Source organism: Abramis brama (assembly GCF_963993115.1).
Source record: "Abramis brama genome assembly, chromosome: 16".
NCBI classification, from domain to species: domain Eukaryota; kingdom Metazoa; phylum Chordata; class Actinopteri; order Cypriniformes; family Leuciscidae; genus Abramis; species Abramis brama.
This window is the reverse complement of record NC_139978.1, coordinates 1,827,707-1,854,799: the sequence shown is the minus strand read 5'-3', so window position 1 is coordinate 1,854,799 and position 27,093 is coordinate 1,827,707. Positions and strand designations below refer to the sequence as shown.

The window sequence follows — 27,093 nt, the reverse complement described above, 5'->3', positions numbered from 1 at the left end:
GGTACATAAAGGTGCTGAGGTCTGACTTTGTGGTGCTCTGAAATTAAGTTATTTTAATATTAAAATGTGATGAAGGACTTTGAAAGAAGTTTGACAGATTTCAGTGCTGAATAAGGTTAACACTACCCCGTTTATTTGAAAATGGTTAATATTAGACAGAAATGTAAAAAAGTAATCAAATCAAATGTAATATGTAACATTACTTTAGTAAAATCATTGAAATACTGTAGTTACACTGCTCATTATTATATTTTATAATAACACAACTTAAGTTAATGCTCTGAATTCGCAGCTAATATCAAATCCACAACTTTTTAATCAAGTTAAAATTTCCAGGTCAACCACAAATAATCCCACTACCTTTTAATATCATCCGATAACTAATTCAATGCCGATTTGTTGCTTTGCCCACTTACCACTTCAAGACCATCTGTAAAACATTGCCAGCTCAACGTGCGAGACGAGTGAGTTGCTTGAACATACACAGCAAAGATTCTAGAGCGCTACGCGCGTAGCGTTGATATACACAGACACCATATTAGGAAAAAGGGGCGGGCTGATGCTGACCGATTTATTACACATCCAGAAGAATACATTTGAGTCGTTATAGGCTCTGGTATATTATGGAGCATAATAGGAATAAAGTTGTGACAAAAAAATTATCAGGGAGGAAAAATCTGAGGGGGCACGTGTCCCCTCACTTTGAATGGGCATGACGCCACTGAGTGGCTTGTGAAGGAACAGACTGTCTGTGTAACAATTTCATGCAAACAGAATATCGCTGTGGAGATCAGTGTTTCTCCGCAGTGTAGAGCGCGCGCGCGCCAGATTGCACCGACTAAGTAAAACACGGGGCATAACATGTAAGAGTTCAAGCTCTGTTTGGGTAATTTGGGAGATTTAAGCTATTCAGATCTGGCAACCACAAACATCAGTGCTAGTGGGGACTTGTTTACAATGCAAGATAATGCAAATGTCTAATAAAAAAGCGTTATCAGGATAAAGAACGAGCGGGCAAATATCGTGACGATTTTTTAAAATTAATTGAGAGAGGCAGATATCGTAAAATACGATTAATCGTGCAGCCCTAGTACAAGCAATGCTTAATCGTAGCGGCGCATGTGAGCGAGCGCATCATCATTTACTCCCTTATTCACAAAAACCTGAAACTCTCATTTGAATGAAACTCAGAGGGAGAATTACTTGAGGAATATTCTGGTTGTTCTTTTCTCATGTAATAAATATAAACGGAGGCTTTATCTGTGTTCTGCAAAGCTTGAGGATCACGACGGCTCATTAGAAGATGAACATGAAGGATGCAGATGTTCTGAGTAGATGAGACGGATCTGCTGTAGTGAAGATGATGATGCACAGAGTCTCCTGGTGTTCCCAGAGGAAGAGCGAGGCTGAGGTGAACACATGATGATGACCTCGGCTCACCGTCTCCTGGCGTTCTGCAGGAACACTTCTGCTAATCACTGCCTTTCACATTATTCCAATCATTGCAAACATTGAAAAATGTTTAATTGTAGATTTTGCAGATTGTTTGCATGGAAATGAACGAACACTTCTGTTCTCAAACTGGCCGGATAATGTTGGGGTGATCGGACACGCACTGACGCGGGGCTAGTTGTCACACACACACGGTTTAAAACTTTCACACACAAAACAGCATCACAAAACTTAGTGCATTTACTAGTTACCATTTCAGCATGAATCTGTGGAAGATATCACTGAACATTTATTTAACTATAGCAAAAGTAAATGTCATGTTAATTTTTCATTTCTGTTTTTTGTGTTAATTTAAAATTAGACAAATCTGATATTATTATCTCATATCTCTGTTATTTAACAGTTGAGATAACAGTTGCTCAGGCGGGGCATGTTGTCACACTGCGTTACAATGAGCTCCTATTAGATTCTATTCTATTCTATTCTATTCTATACTATTATGAATTCTATTGAGAAACCATGGTGGAAAAGGTGAATATTTTGAAATTATTAATCTATGATTATGTTTTGAGTTATGCTGTATAGCTGTGTGTTTTGCAGTGTGTTTGTTGTCAAAATCAAACATTTGTTTATTTTTAATTATTAAAAAATGCCGTTATTTTATATGAAAACGTTAATATTTGTATTTTATTGACAAAATATTTTATTTAGTGTTGTATATTTGTTTTATTAGATCAGATTAGATTTTAATCTGTCATATGGCCATGGTACAGTATGGGGCATGTTGTCACAGTTCACTTCCATTCTTTCAGGGTTAATCAAGAAAAAAGTGTGTTAATGAAACAAAACCACATAATTGTCCTAGATGTGTGAAATTAATATGGGAATTTACAAACTGAGAAAGTCTGAAAGTGCTGGGGCTCTCCTCTATTATCTCATTATTTCAGATGAGAAATGTGCTTGTCCAGTAGGCTCACAAAGAATATATTACATTTTGACATATTCATACAGTAAGATAATCTGATCTAATACATGTTTATTAAAGCTTGAGGAGACGGACTACACTTTATAATCTTCTTGAAGTGAGAGTAGAGGTCCATGCAGTTCTCAGGTCAGTCAGAAGGCTTTATGATGTGAACTGTAGTCATGTGATCTGGTTCTGGTGAGCTGTAGTCATGTGATCTGGTTCTGGTGAGCTGTAGTCATGTGATCTGGTTCTGGTGAGCTGTAGTCATGTGATCTGGTTCTGGTGAGCTGTAGTCATGTGATCTGGTTCTGGTGAACTGTAGTCATGTGATCTGGTTCTGGTGGCGCTGCGGTTCTGCTTTATGTTTGCAGCTCTTCATTAGAGATGATCTGATTATGTTCACTCCGCAACGATAACGACACTTTTATAGTTTTAAAGACACTTTTTATAGTTATCGTTCTTGGTGTGAAAGGGCCTTAAGACTCATCTTTGATCACCAAAATTACATATTTAAACGTTTTTTCCTTCAGGCCTTGCAATATCTTGAATGTAACTCGACACCCTTGCCTCATTTAGTATGCGCGGTTCTATGAATATGCAAATGAGCCCCGCCTCCACTCACTCCCTCAGCTCAGAGATCCACTGGTTGACGATCACACATTGATCTGATTGGTTACAAGGTAGTTTGTGACGTCAGAAACACCAGCGATTTCAAAGCGTGTTTTTGAGACTGTCTTTGGTTCACTGCAGTTTTAAGGAGGAAATACTCAGCAATGGAGTCGACTTATGAATTTACACATGCTTTGTCTTAAAGGTCCCGTTCTTCGTGATCCCATGTTTCAAACTTTAGTTAGTGTGTAATGTTGTTGTTAGAGTATAAATAATATCTGTAAAATGATAAAGCTGAAAGTTCAATGCCAAGCGAGATATTTTATTTAACAGAAGTCGCCTACATCGAACGGCCCGTTTGGACTACATCCCTCTACTTCCTTCTTTAATGACGTCACTAGAACCGTTTTGTGACTAAGCTCCGCCCACAGGAATGCTCCCTCAACTCTACCGAAATTCGTTTATGTACTTGCGCACTTCTTATAACTTACTGCGTTTACTCAGCTCTTACGGTGATTTTCTGAAGTAAAACTGACGCTTCATCTTTTGTGTGATGTACAATAAACTTTATTAAACTCATCAGTATATGTTTGATCATCATTCAGACAGCAGACTTTTAATAAATAATGGATGCATACAAGCAGATGACAAATACGTTACAATAACCGTAATTAAACTACTAAACTATACCTGTTTCATCTCTATACAGCACTCTGACTCTGTAGGCATTATTGTCCGACTGGAAATTAACACCTTTACTGAGAGTTTCTGATATTATCATCATTCCGTGAGGTGAGATTGTCCTGAGAGACTGAGCTCATGAAGCTCCGCCCCCTGGGTCGTCCAGCAGCAGCTCATTTGCATTTAAAGGGCACACACTAAAACAGCGCGTTTTTCTGAGCCCCAAAAAATGACAATTTAAACATGCTGTAAAAAATGATCTGTTGGGTATTTTGAGCTGAAACTTCACATACACACTCTGGGGACATCAGAGACTTATTTTACATCTTGTGAAAAGGGGCATAATACGGGACCTTTAAAGCAGATTAAAAACACCACATAGACACACAAACCACATTAAACACTGGGGGACTTTAAGCCTAACATTATAAATGCTGTGCTTTAACAGCCTCTCGCTGAGGACAGTGTTCCTGTTCTCCTCTGTGTGTGTCGAAGCGTCTTCATCCTCATCCATCATCGGACGCTCCGGCCCGGCTCACGTGGAAGTGTGTGTTTACATCACGCTCACCTAATGCAGATTTATTAGGCGTCTGGTTGTGTTGCTGAAGATGGCAGGTTTGCTCACACAAGCATCTGTCTCGCATCAGACGTGTTCCTCACACCGAGTCGACTTTTAAGGGCTTCTGCAGTGCAACGGACAAGTGTGTGTGTGTGTGTGTGTGTGAAAGTCTCAGTCGCCTGCTTGGAGTCCTTGTCTGTCCCGTGTGGGATAATCTGTGCTGATAAGGCACACAGAGGACTAAACGCTGGCTGTGGTCACATGGCCCTGTTCGGGGGCTGTGATTGGCTCAGCAGGATCGCCGCTCGTGTTCGGGGGCTGTGATTGGCTCAGCCGGATCGCTGCAGTGTCAGTCACAGGGTCTGTCTGGCCTTGGGTTGAGTGTCGGTCCTGTAGGTGACGGGGCACGTGGGACAGTGTTGAGAGATCTGCAGGACACACTCCTCAGCCTTACACACTCACCTGTGGTATGTGTCGGTGTTTCTCATGTCATGTTACAGCGATGTGTGCATGTTCTCCGATCGCAGAGAATGTGGAGATTAATCAGGTTTAGGGTTTGGTTAAGGTCAGTTGCTTGTGATTATGCATAATTATAGTAATTACTGTAGTAACTACATGTAACGTGTAACAAGGACAGTAGGACACTGGTTTAGGGTTACATTGGAAATGAGTGTAAACCCTTTATGAGTAGATTTTACAATATAGCTTTTTTATTTTAACTGATGGATCATTAAGTCCATTTTGTGCATTTTAATGATGATATTTTGCCGAGTAAGCGTCCCTCATCTAATCTAATTGTCATTACTGTAATGCGAATAAATATTTTTTTACGGTGTTTGTGTTCCAGTGTAATATAGAGCTGCACAATTCTGGATAAATAAAAAAGTATGATTTTTTTTCATATGATTCTGAACAGACTACTAAACAAAATAACGTCATTTACTAGAGGTTCTGACAAACTGCTGCTGTCTATTTAAAAATATCTAATTAATAATTTAATTAATTTGAAAAAAAATATTGTTTTTAACAAATCTCTTGAGTGAATGATTCAATGACTCACTCATAAAGTCTTCACTTGTTTCATTACTGGATGAATCAGTGTTTCTGAATTTGACTGGGACAGTGCATGTTAATGGACAAACATGGAATACATGCATGTAAACATGCCGGATTGTAGCCAAAGGCTAATTTCCATTTGTACAGGGCTCTACACTTACTTTTTGAACAAGGAGCACTGGTGCGCCTAAATAAAAAAATTTAGGAGCACAGACAAATATTTGGGGGCACAGTCATTTTTGTTGTATAAGTTTATCATTATAGTTTTATTATTAGAATTATTCAACAATTACATTTACAATGCTTACTGTAAGGTTAAGAACATCAGACCAAAACTTTCAAACAAAAGATTTTCATTTAATTCTATTTTATCGTCATGTAGATTTAATTTATCATTGTATGTAGGCCCTATGTATGTTTCACATTTTATCTGAAATGAAGATCATGTCTGAGTCACTTGGCCAAGCTTTGTAGCCTGGTCGCCTTGACCTCTTTCCAGCAGACAGACAATTTTCAGCACATTTTGTAGGATTACACATTATTTTTTCCCAAATTCCGTTTTTTCCGTTTTAATTTTTTGGAATTCAGTTTTTTTTTTACCCTTTACGTAAAAAGAGTGTTTTTAATGTTAATGATTAAAATGTACACAAATAAAATAGGAATGACCCTAAATTTATTGAGGTAACAAACAAAATTCTCATTTTAAGAGATGTTAATTGTGGTTTGGTTTGTTTACATTAGTGAATGTATTAGGCCATGGGCGTCGGAACCATTGTATATGGGTGGGACAAGACCCACCCACTTTTTAAGACCAATGATATTGGACCCACTTACTTTTACCGTCTCTGATTCAGCGCATTTGTCTTTTCATAGCGCTGTCAGTCAAATCCAATTATTAGGGAATTCCCTAATAAATTAAACTCCGCTGAATCGCTACATTATATTTCTCAACGAGCCGCAACTGACGAAAGTAACCGCCCGTTGTACCTTTCCAGTCAAATATTGCGTTGCAAACATCAATAACAGCTTTAAATTGCCATTGCTGGCAGATGACCATGGTATTAGCGGGATAATCCACGGATAGCTGTGCATTTAATGCACGACGTGGAGGCAAAGAACCGCCCGACGTGAAGTGGAGTTTAGTTTACTTCCCAGGTGAAAAAGACGTACTGTTAAATGTATTAAAAATGCATTAAAGTATATTTGTATTGTACTAAAAACATACTCAAGTACATTTTTTATATATTTAATAGTACGTCTTTTTCACCTGGGTTGTTTTAATTAAAAGCCACCAGAATAGCCTACATGAAATGGTATTTACGCCAGTAACATTTTTCTGGGGGAGGACCCACCCACTTTTTTTTCTTCCGACGCCCATGTATTAGGCTAACTAACATGAACCACGAGCAATACATTTGTTACTGTATTTATTAATCTTTGTTAATCTTAGTCAACCCTAACCCTGTATTTTTAATGTTACTTCACACAGTGCATTAAGCTAACTAATGTTAACAAATACAACTTTTCATTTAAATAATGTAGGCTACTAAATGGTGAAATTAACATTAATAAAGATTAATAAATGCTGTAGAAGTGCAGTTTATTAATAGTTCATGTTAACTAATCTAGTTAACTAGAGTTTAATAAATGGAACCTTATTGTAAAGTGTTACCGATTTTGTTATACACCGAACCGATTCAGTGTTGGACAGATCAGTTGTTTTAACCATTCATTAAAGTGAATCGGTTCAAAGGAGTCATTAGTTCGCGAATCGGACGTATCATTAGCAGACTTGTACGCGTTGTGTGATTATCCCGGCAGTTTTAGGACATCGCACAGAAAACATTTCATCATTGGATAGGTTTTGTTTAGTTTATTGAAAGTGTTTTTTATGTCAGCTGAATGGGCGGAACGCTTTTCAGAGCAGAAGGAAAGGTAAAAAGGTTTTTTTTTTTTTTTGCACAATTCACACACAGCGGTAGCCTAATTCAGGAAAAAAAATATCCGAATGCTCCACGTGAAATCTCGTTCTTCCGATCTTTTACCATTGTGCCAATTCTCAATTGATTTAGATTAATAAGCGCGAGGGAGTGAGAGAGAGCAAGACAGTTTGAAGACGCGCGCGACCGGGCCTCTCTCTCTGCTCGTTCTTTCAGTAATATGCCATTTTCCTCAGACATACGCTTTTCTCCCACACAAAAACAGAATTTTATTCCAAATATGTAAAATTCCGCGTTGACACTAGATTCCGCGTTAATTTGCCAATTCCGCGATTCCGTCCGCGATTCCGTGATCACGGAAATTATAGGGCCCTAAAATAGTTCGTGTGTGGGCACTGTAGTTTTTTGTATGAGGCTACAGACTAGCTACTGAAGATTTAGGCCTAAATAATTGATCTCCCGGTAATATAGTGTCCTACTCTGCCCCTCCTCATGATGATGTATTTGCAGCTGTTTCTATAGAAAAATGCTGTCACTCGCACGAGTGCGCCCAAATATTTTTTCACGTTCGCACGCCGAAATATTTACTCGCATGTGTGAGTGAAATGGGCGCACTGTAGAGCCCTGCTGTAGAATGAATCTCTTGAGTGAATGATTCAATGACAAACACATATTTTCACCAGTGTTGCCAGATTGGGACAGTGATTTCCAGCCCAAAAGCTCACCAAAACCCGCCCACTACAAGAAAAAACCGCCCAAAAATTTTACTGCCGCCAAAATAATATGATATATTTTCATTACCATGTCATTCAAGGTTGATAAGCACAATTTGTATCTCCTTAAAACAAAATAACAATGATAAAATAAAATAAAAAATAAAATTCCAGGAAAACAGATCAAAACAGGGCAATAATTAAGGAGAATTAGCCAATATGACTAAAATGTCCAGATGGACACTGTCAAAACGGCAATCAAGAAATGAACCGATGACTTTAACCCTCGGAAGTACACATTGCAGAACATAACGCAGAATTTAGCAGTCAAACTCATTCATCGTTGATTCAAACCTTTTTCAGCAGCTGTCAGGATCGAGTATAGTGCAATCTGGACGGTGTAAAAGTTGCCGATGTCTGGTAAGGTTAGGCTAGTGTGCACATGGCCATGGACATATTTCACGTCCCATATTTAATTTAATTTCAAGTCATTCAACTGTGCTCTCCTCAGAGTTATATTCACCATCTATCTCCCACCAGGTGTACGTTTTTAGAGTTGCTCACTATCTTACTCTTTACTGTGTAGATAAAACTTACTGTTTAGTAGGCTATATCACTTTGGCATTAGCGATCACTTTAATATACGGCTACAACTTCGCGCTCAATCACATCTGCCTGCTGATCGCTGATTGGCTAAAAGTGCGTGCTCGTCGGTGATGTCAACACTAACGCCAGCTGACTCTGCATGGGCGTGTGTGTACAGTAATGTCATGATGACTGATTTTATGGACTACATGCACACTTTAGTTTAGTTTTTTAACCAATTAGACTTTAAAATGAAGATGTTTGAAAACCGCCGAACTGACCCCAAACCAGCCCAAATTTTGTCCACCCGCCCAAACCCTTTTTTACCCGCACAATCAAATTCAAAACCGCCCAATTGGGCGGGAACCCGCCCAATCTGGCAACACTGATTTTCACAGTCTCCTGCCGCCACCTACTGGTGTAACGATGTAATCACTACAATCTTTATTTGAAGCCTCAAGTTACTTTTAAAAGCTGATTTGCTCTATTGTGATCTACTGTAGACATCAGTGTTTATATCTGAACTATAATCTTTTCTCCAGCACTCCTGTGATAATCTGAGTGAGTGTGAGGCAGGAATAATGATGCTGTGATGTTGAAAAGACTGTTAGTGAAGCTGTTTCACATCTCTTCATGACGACGGCTCTCTCTGGACCAGAACATCTGAGTGTTCCTGTGATCCGACTTGACAAATGTTACTATTACTGTTACCAGCTTACTAGTGGGTTAAGATCAGGTTTAGGGTTTGATTGAGGGTCAGTTGCTTGTAATTATGCATAATTTACTGTTATTACTATAGTAAGTAATGTTTAACCACGTCACCTTAAAATGAAGTGTTACCAAATGTTTTAATGGTAGTTTGATATTTAAGCATAATTAAATTATCGCTGTTGATCAGTACAAATGACTTTACGACAGTAATTAGAAGTCGATGAAAAACATAATTGAGAATCATGAAGAAACTCAAAAGAGAAAACGATAAAAAAAGAAACTTACAATAATGAGAATTTGGGAAAATGTGATTAATTGTCATGATGATGATGTCCTAATGCTAAAATGGCAGTGCTCTTAAAAATATGCTTTATGTAAATATTCAATTTGTTCAGTTTTTGGAGTATTTCTGTTGAGTTTGCCCACAGGATCATTCATCATCATCACATGCTTCATCATCAAGCCCCCCCGCCACCGCACTCCAGTTAAACCACATCTTTAACCACAACAACCACATACAAATATTCACTGTATATTACAAATCATACAAATATCAATCAAAAACAGTTATGAATAAAAAGCATTACTATTGCTCCCTGGCCTTGTTCAGTGAGATGCGTGTGTGACACACACCATCAGAATTCTGGGTAATGGATGACCGTTCTACTCTCAAATCATCCTCGGCATCTCAGTGGCACCTCACTGCAGAACACGAGATCCAGGGGGCGGAGCTGGATCCAGATCCAGGGGGCGGAGCTGGATCCAGATCTAAGGGGTGGAGATTGGTAGGCGGATTATTCATAATGGGATGATGATGATGTCATGTCGTGTGATCCGCCACGTGTCGTCCTAATCTGACCCTGTGTTCACAGCACTGAGAGAAGCTCAGCTTTATGGAGATTATGAATATGTATAACCTTCTGATTTTACAATTACGCTGGTTTCATTTCAGCATCCATGATCCTGGACATTTACACGAGTTCACGATTCGATTCACAAGCATGTGATTTGATTTGTTTTGATTGGATATTGATTAATTGGGGCCAATCAGGTGCAGAACAGGGAAGGTCGGGTAGTGTCGCTGTCCTGAGCGTTTATCATCTGCCGGCTGAGGGTTTATGGTGGTTTAGTGCATAAATCATATTGTTACACACTGGACTTTTGTAGTTGTTACACACTGCCGTTCATAAGTTTTGGATCGGTAAAATTTTTATGTTTTTAAAAATAACAGTAATATTGTGGAATATTATTACAGTGTAAATCATCTGTTTTCTATGTGAATATACAGTAAAGTGTAATTTATTCCTGTGATCAAAGCTGAATGTTCAGCATCATTACTCCAGTCTTCAGAGTCACATGATCCTTCAGAAATCACTCTAATATGATGATCTGATGATCAAGAAACATTTATCATTGTTGAAAAGAACAGTTGTGAACATTTATTTGTTGTTTCATTTATTTGAATAGAATCTTTTGTAACATTATAAATATCTTTACTGTCACTTTTGATCAATTTAATTCATCCTTGATAAATATAAATATCATATTGTGATTATTGAGGTCAATATTGCGATATAATAAACTTTATATAATATAATAACTTGATTAGCTTGCTTTGGTTCTCAAGGAAAACACAGATCAGTGATAATGCTGAAATGTGTGTTTCTCTAAATGTACAGTGTTTTCAGATTAAAATCATATTTTTTACTAAATTAAATAATGACATCTTTGCTTTACTGCAAACTCGTAGTACAATAGTATAAAATAAATAGAACAATAAATAAGAACATTAATGCTCATGAACATCAGATATTGTGAAGGTTGTGTCCAGACGAACAGGACAGCAGGAGAACACAGGCTTTATAAATCTGTGGATCATCTGTGGTGTGTGTGTGTGTGTGTGTGTGTGTGATCGTCCAAACATTTGGTAACTAAGCAGAATCTGGTTAAGTTTAGTGACGTTACACTGTTTACGTGGTCAATGACGGGTCGGCTACTGGTTTTATTATCGCTTGACACAAATTTCACGAGTTCAGTTCAAATCTTGCACAGTTTGATTGTGATTATTCTTGCTGTGTTTACAGAAGTGGATCAAGTTAGCCGCATATCTTGAGTTTGACTGAAACTCTTGTAAGGTTTGATCTTGTAAATGTGCTGGGATGCAGAAGAGCTGAACACACACACACACACACACACACACACACACACACACACACACACACACCTGTGAGTGAGACACACACACACCTGTGAGTGAGACACACACACACACACACACACACACACACACACACCTGTGAGCGAGACACACACACACACACACACACACACACCTGTGAGTGAGACACACACACACACACACCTGTGAGCGAGACACACACACACACACACACACACACACACACCTGTGAGTGAGACACACACACACACACACCTGTGAGCGAGACACACACACACACACACACACACACACACCTGTGAGTGAGACACACACACACACACACACCTGTGAGCGAGACACACACACACACACACACACACACACACACCTGTGAGTGAGACACACACACACACACACCTGTGAGCGAGACACACACACACACACACACACACACACACACACACACACCTGTGAGCGAGACACACACACACACACACACACCTGTGAGCGAGACACACACACACACACACACACACACACACCTGTGAGCGAGACACACACACACACACACACACACACACACACACCTGTGAGCGAGACACACACACACACACACACACACACACACACCTGTGAGCGAGACACACACACACACACACACACACACACACCTGTGAGCGAGACACACACACACACACACACACACACCTGTGAGCGAGACACACACACACACCTGTGAGCGAGACACACACACACACACACACACACACACACCTGTGAGCGAGACACACACACACACACACACACACACTCGGTGATGTTCAGGCGTGTTCTCGGTGAGCGGCGTCTAGTGTTGCACGGTGTATCGATACTTCAAAAGTATCGCGATACTCGGAAATGAAAAAAGTCACGATACCTAAATTTATCAGTATCGATACTTTAAAAAAAAAATAACGCCTCCCTATGGACATCTGTGTGTTTTTCCTGACGCACGCAGCAAAGAACCTGCCGCTGTCAGTGTCATGTGACAAAACACTACAGTGAGATGGCTGCATGTGCGAGCACAAGTGGTCACGACTCGTAGAAAAAGATGACGCGAGGAGTGACATATGGAAGTACGTTGCCTACTGTACCTTGCTCTGTTGCACGGTGCACCGATACTTCAAAAGAAAACCGGAAATTAAAAACGTCACGATTCCTTAATTTATTAGTATCGATACTTCTAAGAATGACCGCGTTCAAGATTTGTAAGGCCGGCGACACACTGGCTGCGTGTCGTGTCTGTTTTTATCTCGGCTCCCATGTTAACTGCCTGCGTGACACACGCCTGGGCGCAGCTCGAGCCGCGCGGAAAACGCGTGCATGCTAGAAATAGAACCAACGCCTATTTTTCACGCGACACGCGAGCGTGTTGGAAGCGTTTCCAGGCAAAATAGAATAGGAAAAGATGTTTCTATGTCATTTTGACACGAATACATATTAATAAATGACATTTTGATGTTTGAAAGTTTTGACATAAATACAATATAAATGTAATTTAAAAAAATATTATCGATTTTCAAATATTGCACCTCTCAATACAGAACGAATTATTCTGTAGCCTATTTTGCCGTCAACACTGCCGACGTTGTCTTTGCTGCTATATATTTATGTTTAACATGAAGCATAGGCCTTCCACAACTCTCTCCCCACGTCAAATATATCACCAATGAGGCTTATCATATGTTACTAATATTAAACATTGTTTAATATAATCGCTGTTCATATTTTTATTCAAAGTTCAGAATCAAGATAAAGCTCTTATGTTTCTTATGATAAATGAGATAATGCTGCTAAATTTATAAAAAAATGTACCTTGAATGTCATTGCTCTAATTTATTTTTTATAGTTTGATATTTCATATTTTGTTCAAATGTTTAATATATCTGCTGTTCATATGTTCATTTATTAGTGTGTTATATGATTAGAATGTTGTCCCGGTTTTAAAATAAAGCACAGCAATGATATTTGAGAGTGTTTCTCCCTTTTCAGGAAAAGTATCGAAAAAGTATCGAAATCGCAATACTTGACTTGGTATCGGTATCGAAACAATAATTTTGGTATCGTGACAACACTAGCGGCGTCAGCATTAACCAGAGCCGCTGATCTCGGTGAAGCATCAGTCTGAGCGCTACACCTGCGATGCGCTGATCAGACGAGTGTACAGTGGCGCTCGAGGGTGGAATAACGTCAACGGCTTCAGTTTCAGTGCATCTGTGTGTGTGTGTGTGTGTGTGTGAATCTGCGTTTTTGAAGATGTTAGTTGAGTGAATGTTTAATGACTCGCCTAAAGACAGTCCAGGGCTCGTGTTCTCAGTTGGTCGCACCTTCTCTCCGCTACAACATGCTAATCAGTCGTTGTCTTAAGCCCTATTTGGACGGGATGAACTTTACAAGGGTGGATGGAGTCTGACGTCTGTAATATTAAACCCTATTTGCACTGGATTAGTATTATCTGTGGACCTCGTGTGGTTTAGAAATGACCCCCCCCCCCACACACACACACACATCTGAATGTGGTGTGGCGCATTCGCACAGGATCAGCGAAGCCTGTGACTTATCTGTGATGTCAATAGTTGCTTGTAAATGTCTTGTTGTTATGGGTCTGGCTGTATGATCATAAACAGAGGAATGCTCCTCACCTCATGCTGATACACACGTCATCTCCATCTAATCTTTCTTTGTGTGTTTGCTCTTCTGATGGTTTCTAGCTTTCTCTTTCTGCAAACTGTATAGTTGTGTGGTGTATAGCGATATGACCCAGCACCATAGACTGTAAAAAATATGGACAAAGCGTCTGTGACGTCACCCATAGACTTTCTGAAGAACGGGTTTGAAGCCGTTTATGGGGGGTATGGGCGGCGCCATCTTGGGAAATCCTAACCCCGCCCACCTTCTGGCCAATCCATATATGGGTAAAGGACGCAGCGTGCGTCACTCAGCTCGCTCTGCTACTCCGGTTATCTCTGTGTATTTTAGGCAACGAAATATGTTATAAAACACCATACTAACTCTTTTCGTTTTCATTTAAAGAAATCTTAAACATTATAGCCACACAAATGTGGTTCAGGCAACGCTTATTGATTATATTCACTGCACATAACGTTTGCCTATTTATAACAAAACGAAATATAAAACACAAACCTGCCTCTTTTCGTTTTAAATATAAAAATATTAAACATTTTATGGTCCAGGCAATATATGCATTTGTACTAAACAACAGATGTTGCAGTAAACAACATTACAGATCATATTCGTTGTATTAAAATTTAAAATGACAAAACTCAACCCAGTCTCTTTTTGTTAAATTTCAGTTTTATCAATATTAGCCATTATAAAAGTATAAGTAAAAGGTATAAGAAGCTATACAAATAAAGCAAACAATTCAGTCAAACATACAAAGTCAGCGCTCTAGTCTAACCATACAACGGTAAAGTTATAAAGTTATGAAACTTCCCCTCAGCCAAAACGATTGGCCAGGGAACAAATTATAGATTCACGAGACCAAAAATCGCCCGTTAGATATTAGGGCTGGGTATTGACACCGATTTCACAATTCGATTCGATTTCGATTCACAAGCTTGCGATTCGATTTCGATTACGATTCGATTCAATATCGATTATTTTGGATATCAGGTACAATACATTGTAAATTTTCTCAAGGAAAACTGGAAAATAAAAGGGAAAAAAATTATTGTAAACTATGGGAGTCAGTTGTAGCCTATAGGCTTCATTAGCCTACTATAATATTGAAGGGTAAAAATTAACTGATTTGTATACAAACACTTAAAATACACTTTTATTTATTTTTATAATAATAAAGTTATATGAAAATATAAAAATTTAAATGGTGGCTGTCATAAAAACTTTCCAGATTTATTCAAACATGCATTAAATATTGAATTATAAATAATGATTATGTAATATGGTGCATATATTTAGCAAAATGCTCCTCTCTAGAGTTAATTTTTCCAGCTGACTAACGAGTTTATGGTCACTGGATATGGTTTTTCTGAGGTAAATGTGACGTTACATGACATTGTTTACTAACGTCTTTCCACGGTTGAAACACTGATTGATTATGTTTTTGAATTTCGTAAGAAAATGGACGTAATTTGAAATCTGAGACTTTGTTTCATATCAATAATAACAAAGCACAAAGATTATTGCGATTTATTGGATGGGATGCGCTACAATGTTCCATTAATTCATCAACTGAAAACAGGATGACTAATCGATTCTTGGGATTTAAGAATCGATATTGTTTCGTAAAAATGAGAATCGATTAAAATCGAGAAATCGATATTTTTTACCCAGCCCTATTAGATATACACAAGACGAATTATATCTTATGTTTAACCACTACAGAGACGCCAGAGTCAGCGGCAAACGCCAGAAGGACTAGCCGAGGAAAGGCTGCTCCAGGCGGGGTACATGACGCCGAGCGCCCGGTCATCGCTGGATCTCACAACTGGATACAATTTTCATAAATCTTTATAAATAAACCACAGATTTGAGCTTTAAACAACTACATTCTCGCCTGAAAAACTCTTAAAACTACATTTTATTATTCAACAGTAGTATTATATTTCAACTGTGTTAAAAAATGGCGCTGCTTATGTTGTCATTCTCCTTGGCGCAGCCTAAGCTGTCAATCAAGCTGTCAATCAAAGTTAACCACGCCCTTATTTGTCATACATTTTATATCTAAATACGATCTAAACTAACGAGTTAGAAAAAAATTCACCCCCCTCACAGTTGTCAGGCACTCGGAAGCTATCGAAAAATACAATAAAAGTCCATGGGACCAACCTGTAAAAACATGAATTTATGCTGTGAAAACGGACATTTTAACATGGGGGCTATGGACATTTGCTCCCTTTTGGGACCTCCCTCTAGCGGATTTTCGATGTATTGCAGTTTTTCGCACTTCCGGGTAGGCTTCATTTTTCAGATCAGAATGTTGCCGCTTGTCCAGCACCCAAACCACTATCAGAACTCTCCAACGCCGCCTCCATTCTTCCCGAAAGATGGATGAAGAAGGAAACAGGAAACAAAAACCTTGAAAAGATTATAAACGACCCGCCAGATCACAGAGATGCGACTCATCATCACAGGAGCTCGTGTTCGGCAGAATGTGGTCGGTCATTCGCCGGGGAATATTTACTTTACATATTACAGACATGGCCGATTCACACAGATCACAGACGACCTCCGCTATTATCACGCATGACTAGAGGTCACCAGGTCACACTCATCGCGTGCGGATAGCGCTGTAATGGCCAGTTCACACGGGATAGGAGATCTCAGTAACACTAGCAGGAGTGGGAGAGTAACTCGACTTACACACCGCCGTCACTCCTGTCCTCATGTGTGTGTTACGCTGCTTCCCGATATCACGTGCACAAACACACATAACCTATATTATATAAAACAGTTATGTCCGGTCGAACGATGTATTAACTTCAGACTGGACTGTGTTGGTAATAGACACTAATGCTGAAAGATGTCTGGTGCCTCTGACGAGTGCGTTCGATCTTCTTCTGATCTGATGGTGTGTGTGAAACACTTGAGTTTTGCCACAGACTCGTTCCAGCGTCTAGAACACACTGATGCCTTTCAAGCGTCTCCATACTTGAAAAACCGCAGAAAACTACTTTTTAAACAGGAAATGACGAAATGTATACGTATTTACAGCGGGTGTATGCGCACGGGATTAGCATTAAGTCACAGTCCCGTCCGGACAGGGCTTTAGTCTGCGCACCCTAGTTCTGCACTGATGTAAAGACTCAGGTGTGTGTGTGTGTGTGTGTGTGTGTGTGTGTGTGTGTGTGCTGGCTCGTCCTTTCCACCACACTCTCAGAAAGAAAGGTACTAAAGCGGTCACTGGGGCAGGACCTTTTTTAAAAAGTACACTTTTGTTCCTACCAACATGTTCCCCTTAGACAGCAAGTGTGTGTTTAGCGGAGCCTCCGCCACTGACTGCAGCGCTCTCGCCCTCCACACTCTGTCTTTTAAAGTAATAATACTCTATTATTAACTCTCGACTTAACTCCTACATTTCCTGAATTCCTAATTCGCGCGCTTCATCATCAGTGCGGTGCGTGTGTGTGTGTGTGTGTACGTGACTGATAATAGGGACTTTAAGCAACAGCTGCTGGTACTACGGTGTTCTGTTGCGCACACAGATGTTCCTCTTCTTGGCGTTGTTCAGTAACCGTGCCGTAACAGGAGAACCGCTGATCTGCCGTAGTCGATGACGCGTGACGTGAAAGTCCTGGCCTGTGCTCGAGCTTCACACGCGTGAGTGTGTTCACACCGGACACGAGTGTACAGCATCACAGCAGCGGCTCCGAACTACACGAGTCAGCATTTCTGTCAACATTTGCTTTTAGAAGTCGGTCATTTATAAACCTGACAGTCTTGAAAGATTGTTTTAACACAAACACAACCAAGAGAAGCGCTCCGGTCATGTTGTTTCGGTCATACTTTGATGTGTTTACGAGACAGCCCTACAACTCAGGCACTGCAGTGGCACTGAACTCTGCGTTCGATCCGGTCACTGCCCTACAGCGGTCATGATGGACGGGGTTTATCGGTGTCTTCTGGTCATATGGCATCTGATGCATTCATATATTCACAACATTTCCTTTGAAAACTCCGTTTACATGATATTTTGAGAGTTTCATCAGTTGTAGTTTGTTCTGTTCGGTGCGGTCGGACGACACTAATGCGTGGAAGAGCTGGCCATGCTTCTCACACACGTGTGTGTGTGTGTTTCACGAGGAATGGATGTGTTTTGGCGCTTCTCTTGGGTTGATGTGATCCCTCCTCAGTGCTGTTTATCCTGGATGAGTGTTGATTCATCTCCTCTCTCTCCTCCACGTGTGTCTGATGAAAGCCAGCGCTCCCCGGGACAGATCCTCTACTCTAACAAACCAAAGTACGACTTGTGTCATTCTAGCGCAAATATACGTGACATGTCATCATGCCATTTACCTTTCAAATCGGTTCGTAAATCACACTGAACGAGTCAGTTCTAGAGTCAACGACTCACTGATTCACTGATCCGTCAGAGCGAGTCTGCAGTTAGCCATTCACTTCATTCATAGGGTAAGTTAGGATGTATTTTTGCAAATTAAAATCATATTTAGGTCATGACTATGTTGTTAGTGAGCTAATCTGCTGTAAAAGATTTAGCAGTAGGAAATATTTTGTATAAATAAAATAAATTATATTTATATATTATAAATAAATAAACTTTTTACATTTTAATACTTAAGTACATTAAAGTCCCCCTGTAGTCAATGATTGTATCCCTTAAAACTCATCTTTCATCACCAAAATGACATTTAAACTTTTTTTTAATAAAAAAACCAATTCTTCATGCCTTAAAAGATCTTGAATGTAACTCGACACCCTTGCCTCATTTAGTATGCGCAGTTCTATGAATATTCAAATGAGCCCCGCCTCCACTCACTCCCTCAGCTCAGAGATCCACTGGTTGACGATCACACGTTGATCTGATTGGTTACAAGGTAGTTTGTGACGTCAGAAACACCAGCGATTTCAAAGCGTGTTTTTGAGACTGTCTTTGGTTCACTGCAGTTTTAAGGAGGAAATACTCAGCAATGGAGTCGACTTATGAATTTACACATGGTTTGTCTTAAAGCATATTAAAAACTCCATATAGACACATAAACAACATTAAGGGCTGGGTTTTCTTTAAAAGTCAAGTACCTTTGTACTTTTACTCAAGTAAAATGTTCTTAATTCTTTTACTGGAGTGATATTTTATTAGGGTATCTGTACTTTTACTCAAGTCTGTGATTTGTGTAATTCTGCTAATTACTGCGGTCCTGTGCAGTCACTCTCAAAATCCATTTCTTATCAGGCAATCTGTTGGGGATTCTTGCTAACTAGGCCCCCAGTAGGAAGTGCATGTGCTTTCAGATTAGCCAGATGAGCTGTTGCTGCCGATCAGAGAGTTTGCTTTGGAGATTTCCTCAAGTCCACTTGGTCTGGGGTTCGTGTCGCTGTCGGTATGAATGAACACAATCCGCCCTGAACGGAAGTGAATGCCGTTTGTATCTGTGCATGTTCCCAGTCACTCTTATCATAGCGTAACGCATTCCTCACAGCTGCTAGTCTCTTCATAAGTTGCCTTTAGAGAGCAGCTTGTGTTCTTCCTATCGCTTGCAACACAAACGCGAGCTGGCATAAACAGCTGCTAAACAGTTGCCACGAGTGCTCGCATTTCTTTTATTATTATTTAGTATTTTGTTTAACAGGGACAATGGACAGTCTGTGACAGATCCAGGATTGGCTACTAAATTACTAAATACTAAAGAAACGAACACAGGAACATATGGCTTCATTAATCATTAATCGTTAAATAACATTTAAGCATACACTACAGTTAATGATACAATTGCACAAAACAAAGTTACAGAAATAATAATCAAAGTCAAAATAATAATAATATAGGCATAGAACATAAACTAATATAACAGATTCCTAAGTGTCAGATAGTTTGACTCCTCTATAGCCGTATCTTCATGTTTGATTTAAACTGTGCCGAAGTGGAGCGTTATCTAGTGTTGGTTGGCAATGTGTAAACATTTGTTTTTAGTAGAGTTTTTGGTAACACTTTACAATGACGTAAATTAGTTAATGTTTTAACTTACATGAACTAAACATGAGCAAGAGCAATACATTTGTTACTGTATTTGTTAATTCTGACGTTAGTTAATGCAAAATACAGCTGTTCATTGTTAGTTCATGTTAGTTCACAGTGCATTAACAAGATTTTATTAAAGTATGAGTAAATGTTGAACTTAACATTAACAAGGATTAATAAATGCTGTATAAGTGCAGTTCATTATTAGTTCATGCTAATATACTTAACTAATGTTAACTAAAGAACCTTATCGTAAAGTGTTACCAAGTTTTTAATGCACATTTACCAGATAATGTTGCCTGACTGCTTTATTTCCACCCGTCCTCTAGTTTTAGTTGTGCGTAAATCATAGTATTATCTGCATACCTCAAGATTTGTACGTCAGACACAAACTAAAAGGCAGAGGTCCGAGGACCGAACCCTGAGGGACCCCGTCTGAACTCGTGAGGATATAAATAGCATAGAAGGGCACAATAAACTGTTTTCTGTATTAGGAAAATTAACATGTTGCTCAGTTACTACTTTTTCTGCTATCTTGGACATTTGGACTTGGCCTGGACTTTTAAGTTGAATGAGCTGGTCTCGGCTAGTCATAGATAATAGGGTTTTGAGCTCAGACTTGGACTCGAGTACGACGACACTGCAGAGTTGTTGTAATGTAGATCTGGGTCCACCAGACTGACCTTTATTCGACTACAGGCTCATGAATTGAGGAAGTTGTCTGATGGGAAAAGAGCAGTTCCTCTTTTTAGTCTATTTATATTTTCGCTTATTCAGAGCACTGAGACATTAATGACCTCAGGACATCAGATTCTGAGCAGTTTCTCAAGATATGCTCTTTATATGCTGTTTAATGCTGGATGGGGGTGTAAAAATGCACTGGTACATTGCGATGCATTGATTGCATAATATTATTTAATTGCATTGATTACAGAATTCAGTAATTGTCGGTTGCGATGACTAGGAAATTCTCTCTTAAATGAAAAAAGTTTGGATTTCTGCATTATCATAATTGCACACGTCCATTTGAGCAAAGCCTAGTTGTTTTTTCTTGTGATTTATTATACAGATATTCGGAGAATACATAAAAAAAATCCTTCAGCGCGCCTTGACATATGATTAATTTAACAAACATTTAATTCATTAATTCTCTTTCTCTTTATTTATAAAGCACTTTTAAACACAACCATAGGTTGACCAAGGTGTACATAAAGTTTAAATAATGTAAAAAAAAAAAAAGATATAAAAATTTACTAAAACAATTTGAATTAAACTTTTAATCCACCATAATTTGTTTAAATAAGTAAGATTTAAGCATAGATTTAAAAACAGGCAAAGAAGGTGCTGTTCAAACAAAAAAACTGTCTTTGAAACTTTAGATTTAGATGCATTCGTAATAATGAGCATGCGTTGGTTAACAGCTGAATTTTTTATTCATTTAAAAGGTCTTGAAAAGGTCTTAAAAGGATCTTAATTTCTTTAAAGGAGTCTTAAAAATGTCTTAAAAATGTCTTAAAAATGTCTTAAAGGGTCTTCATTTCTTTAAAGGAGTCTTAAAAATGTCTTAAAAATGTCTTACAAAGGTCTTAAAAGGGTCTTAATTTCTTTAAAATGGCCTTAAAAGGGTCTTAATTTCTTTAAAAATGTCTTAAAAAGGTCTTAAAAGGGTCTTAATTTCTTTAAAATGGCCTTAAAAGGGTCTTCATTTCTTTAAAAATGTCTTAAAAAGGTCTTAAAAAGGTCTTAAAAGGGTCTTAATTTCTTTAAAATGGTCTTAAAAGGGTCTTAATTTCTTTAAAGGGGTCTTAAACATGTCTTAAAAAGGTCTTAAAAGGGTCTTAATTTCTTTAAAATGGTCTTAAAAGGGTCTTAATTTCTTTAAAAATGTCTTAAAAAGGTCTTAAAAGGGTCTTAAAAGGGTCTTAATTTCTTTAAAGGGGTCCTAATTTCTTAAAAAGGTCTTAAAAGGGTCTTAAAAATGTCTCTAAAAGGTCTTAAAAGCAGCTGTAAGTTCAGTGCTCTCCAGAGCAGTTCTGGTCATTGACCTGCACCTGTGAAGGCCAGCGGGGTTCATTGAGCTGTTTGTGTGTAAAGCTCAGTGAGAATGCCTCTTCACACACACTGTGGAGCTCGTCCATCTGTTCAGAAGCTCGTATCCCGGCAGTCTGAGACTCTGGTGTGTCCAACAGGTCGAGTGCCTTGAGCAGCACCGCATGGGCAGAACATCTGCTGCTCTTCTCCTGGTCTGTTGTAGTTATGGGACGAGTTTGAAGAGTGTGTTTGGTGTAACAGCTGGCATATGTTCGCTTATTTAATTAAAGGTGCATGTTTGACTTCAACAGCTTGTCCATGTCTGCTTTCCCTGTGTTTCACGTACCGATGCATAATCATTCTGACTGCGTTCACAAGCTTGCATTCGGGTTGCATTGGATTTACTTTGATATTTTAGAAACAAAGACAATTTTGCCAGGATAAGACAGAATATTCTCTGTGAACTTTGAGGCATATGGGAATAGGCTATATGCGATTTAATGTCTTGTTGAACGAACTTTTGGGTCATTCCGTGTCAAATCAACCAAAATTCTGAGATTTTGTTCATATTTTTTCTGAAGAAAGACAAACATAAATAGTGATGAAAGACAATTTTCACCATAGATTTGGAGCCACATTACAGGGGTGTAAAAGTGACTTTAGAAAGATGGCAGCATCATTATTTTATTTTTACACAGAGTCTGGTGGGTCTAGTAGTGAAATCTGTTGACTTTAGCAATATTTGTTGTGTTATAAGCCAACGGTAACAGTTCAGAAATGGGGAAAAGTTTAATTCTTAAACTTTTCTTTTGATATCTTCATTTTAAAGGCTCTATATGGTTCAGTCCCAGAGATATAGGGATTTCAGTGTGGCTCCATCTGTAAATTGGTAAATTGTACACATTTTCAGTGGTCAAAACCCAAATGTGGGTCACTTTGCATACAGCTTATACTTTTTTCATTTAAAGAGGAATATCTAAAGAACAAATAAAGTTGAAACTAGAAATATATCTTGCATTGAACATTGCAGTGTCAAAAATATTTTCCCCAAAGTTTGCATACCTGTAACTCTAAAAGTATTAAAGATATCTCAATGTCCTTCTAGATTCTTTTCTTTTGTAATCTTCATTTTCATAAGACCCTATACGGTTAAATCCCATAGAGACGGGGATCCCGAAGCGACTCCGTGTCCAAGTTGTTGAATTTTTCCATTTTCAAACAACTGATACTTATTGTGTTTAAAGAAGAATAAACTTGTTTGAAATGTTGAAACTAGAAATGTATCTTGTTTCCCTCTATCAAAACAATTGCTTAAAACACAGGCCTATCACTCTGAGTGTTTTTAACGGTCACCATTGGCATTAAATTTGCTCATGCTTTGTGACACTATTGGTTTCAGAAATGACATTGTATGTTGTCCATACAACTGTCTCTGCCTGTTGCTTTTTTTGCTATTTTTAAGAAAGAATATGACTTTCTTCTTTCAGACGAATACAATCAGAGTTATATTAGTTACTTCCAAGCTTTATAATGGCAGTGAATGGCTGGAGAAAATTTGAAGTCCATCGAAGTGCATCTATCCATCATAAATGTGCATCTATCCATGATAAAAGTGCATCTATCCATCATAAAAGTGCATCTATCCATCATAAATGTGCATCTATTCATGATAAAAGTGCATCTATCCATCATAAAAGTGCATCTATCCATCATAAATGTGCATCTATTCATGATAAAAGTGCGTCTATTCATGATAAAAGTGCATCTATCCATCATAAATGTGCATCTATTCATGATAAAAGTGCATCTATCCATCATAAATGTGCATCTATCCATCATAAATGTGCATCTATTCATGATAAAAGTGCATCTATCCATCATAAATGTGCATCTATTCATGATAAAAGTGCGTCTATTCATGATAAAAGTGCATCTGTCCATCATAAAAGTGCATCTGCCCATGATAAAGTGCTCCACGGGCTTCAGGGGTTAATAAAGGCCTTCTGAAGTGAAGCCATGTGTTTGTGTAAGATATTTAAAACTTTATGAACTATAATCTCTAGCTTCCGACAGACGGCTGTGTGGAGTATTTTTATATCATGGATGGATGCACTTTTCTGGTCTTCACATTTTCTCTAGCCATTCACTGGATGGCTTGAGGGTGAGTAAATCATGGGCTAATTTTCATTTTTGGGTGAACTATCCCTTTAAGTATTGCCTTTAGAATTTGAATATAATTTGAATTTTGTTAATATTTAAGAAAGAAATTTGAATTGAGCTTTTCAGCCGTTTAAGGTGTGTGTTCTCTGTGTTTTCAGTCAGCCCTGACCTGTCTCCAGAGACTGCCCTCCTCGGCTCCCTCGCGATCCCGGTCCCTCGCCCCCCGGCAGCGAGCGCTAGCGTCCCGCGAGCGCAGCGGAAGCCCAGCGAGGCCGGGCCGGCGCGCGGCAGCATGGAGGTGGGCATGCGTGTGGTGCGCGGCCTGGACTGGAAGTGGAGCTCGCAGGACGAGGGAGAAGGGCACATCGGCACGGTGGTGGAGATCGGCCGGCAGGGCAGCACAACCACACCAGACAAGACCGTGGTGGTGCAGTGGGACAGCGGGACCCGAACCAACTACCGCACCGGGTACCAGGGCGCATACGACCTGCTTCTGTACGACAACGCACAGATAGGTACGACCAAAAACATCTCTTCCACTTAAAGGTGCAGTCTGTAAGAGTGACAGCCAGTGGTCGAAATAGGTACTGCAGTCCAAATTACAAATATGGGAGATGGTTGTTTAGTGCTGGGCATAGTCTTGTCAACAGTGCTGACTTTGGTACCAAGTCGTTACTGACATTTAAAAAATGTGAGGCTTTGAGCGCTGTTGAGCGGAATCATAAACGCCTCTGATTGGCCGTTGTGTTCACGCGCTCATTGGGTTTATCTGTGATTGGCTACAATGATCAGCGCACGGGAGCGTTTGAAAGCACAAGCCGGACCGATCCGCTGATAGACGCCTGCTTTCAAACGCTCGCGCGTGTGTGTCGTAACACAAGAATGAATCTCATTGGCTCTTGCTGAAACGCCTCCATTGTAGTCTTGAGGGAACGAACACGTCTCAATATTCCTCATTATCAGAGCACAGTGTGCTTTTCAGGAGGAGGGGCTTCATAGAGACAGGAAGTAAACAGAGCATTACTGACAGACTGGGAAGAGAGGAGCCGCAACAATGGAGAATATGAGGAGAATAATCAACATTCAAGCAGGAAAACCTGTTCTAGAGCCTGAAACAACATCAAGAGTTTGTGAAAGGGCAGAATAGGGCCTCTTTAAAGTGAGTGTTTGCTCACAGATGTGCAGGACCTGTCCTCTGTAAGGTTTGTTCAGTGCTACTGTCATTGTGCTTTACCAGAGTAAATCAGGTGTTGAAGGAGCACATGAGCAGTCGTTTACTCCCTCAGCTGGTGGCGGTGTGTATTGCGCACGTGGATCTCTCACACACACACACACACATGTCTGGTGCACTATCTTTGTGAGGACTCTCCATAGACGTAATGGTTTTTATACTGTACAAACTGTATATTCTATCCCCTTACACTGCCCCTATCCCTAAACCTGCCCATCACAGGAGACATTCTGCATTTTTACATTTTCAAAAAAACTAATTCTGTATGATTTATAAGCTTTTGTACCCATGGGGACCTCAATTTAGGTCCCCACGGTGACACGAGTCCCCATGAGTCTGTGTGCATTCAGGTTTAAGTCCCCACCGGGATAGAAAAACATGTCCACACACACACACACACACACACACACACACACACACACACACACACACACACACAGTGGCTGCAGGCTTAAACTGGCTTAAATAGTAACACCACAATCCTGTACATCCCTGAAGTGATTATATTTCTCTCAGATAAGTGAGATCAGTATCTGTCTGTCTGGAGTCCTATAAGATTGTGCACTGCAAAAAAATGCTTTTCTTACTTAATATTTTTCTCTTGTTTCCAGTCAAAATATCAAAAAATTCTTAAATCAAGATGCATTTACTTAATAATGCTATTAGATATTCTGTCTTGTTTCCTGTGAAAATAAAAAAATGAAGTGACTTTTTTTTTATTATTATAAAAAAGCTAAATTATCTGCCAATGGTGTAAGAAAAAAATCTTAATTCAAATGGAAAACAATATTATTTTTCTTACTCCACTGGCAGATAATTTAGCTTGTTTTAAGCAAAAACTCACTTAATTTTGATTTATTTCCCCAGAAAACAAAACATAATATCTCATGCCATTTTACTACTTTGGTAAATGCATCTTGATTTGATCTAATCTTCTAATTTTTAGGTATTTTGCCTGGAAACAAGATACAAATACTAAGTAAGAAAAGCAATGTTTGCAGTGCAGATCTATATATAAGTGTGTTCCTCTGTGTTTACAAGGAAACGCTTAATGATAAACTGAAATGCTTTTGGCACATCATTAAAATCTCGTCTGCCTCAAACGACCTGTTTCTGATTAATGGAGGGAAAGCCTCAGGAAAACACTCATGCTAACAAGCGTTACGTGTTCGAGACTCACTGACCGGCTTCTGCACTGGAGAACATGATCATTAGTTTAAAGCTAAAATGCTGACGGTGAGAAACTGATGAGTCCAGTGGGAAACTTCCTGTCATTTATACAACCCGTTCCTGGACTAGACTTGCTGATCTCCCTTTTTTCCTTTCTTCCTCTCAGGTGTCCGACACTCAAATATTATTTGTGACAGTTGCAAGAAGCACGGCATTATGGGAATGCGCTGGAAGTGTAAGGTGTGTTTCGATTACGACCTGTGCACTCAGTGTTACATGAACAACAAGCACGACCTGACGCACGCCTTCGAGCGCTACGAGACGGCGCATTCACAACCGTGAGTTCCT

At 39.2% G+C, this 27,093-nt stretch overlaps 1 protein-coding gene across 1 annotated transcript in view; it reads left to right on the top strand.

The window, feature by feature from the left end:
- mib2 (MIB E3 ubiquitin protein ligase 2) overlaps positions 1-27,093 on the top strand; it is an 88,219-nt gene that overhangs the window by 6,681 nt on the left and 54,445 nt on the right. Inside the window, exons 2-3 of the mRNA XM_084087603.1 lie at positions 24,503-24,859; positions 26,912-27,083. Coding sequence (XP_083943729.1) covers positions 24,503-24,859; positions 26,912-27,083 — 529 coding nt within the window. The remainder of the gene's footprint in view (positions 1-24,502; positions 24,860-26,911; positions 27,084-27,093) is intronic.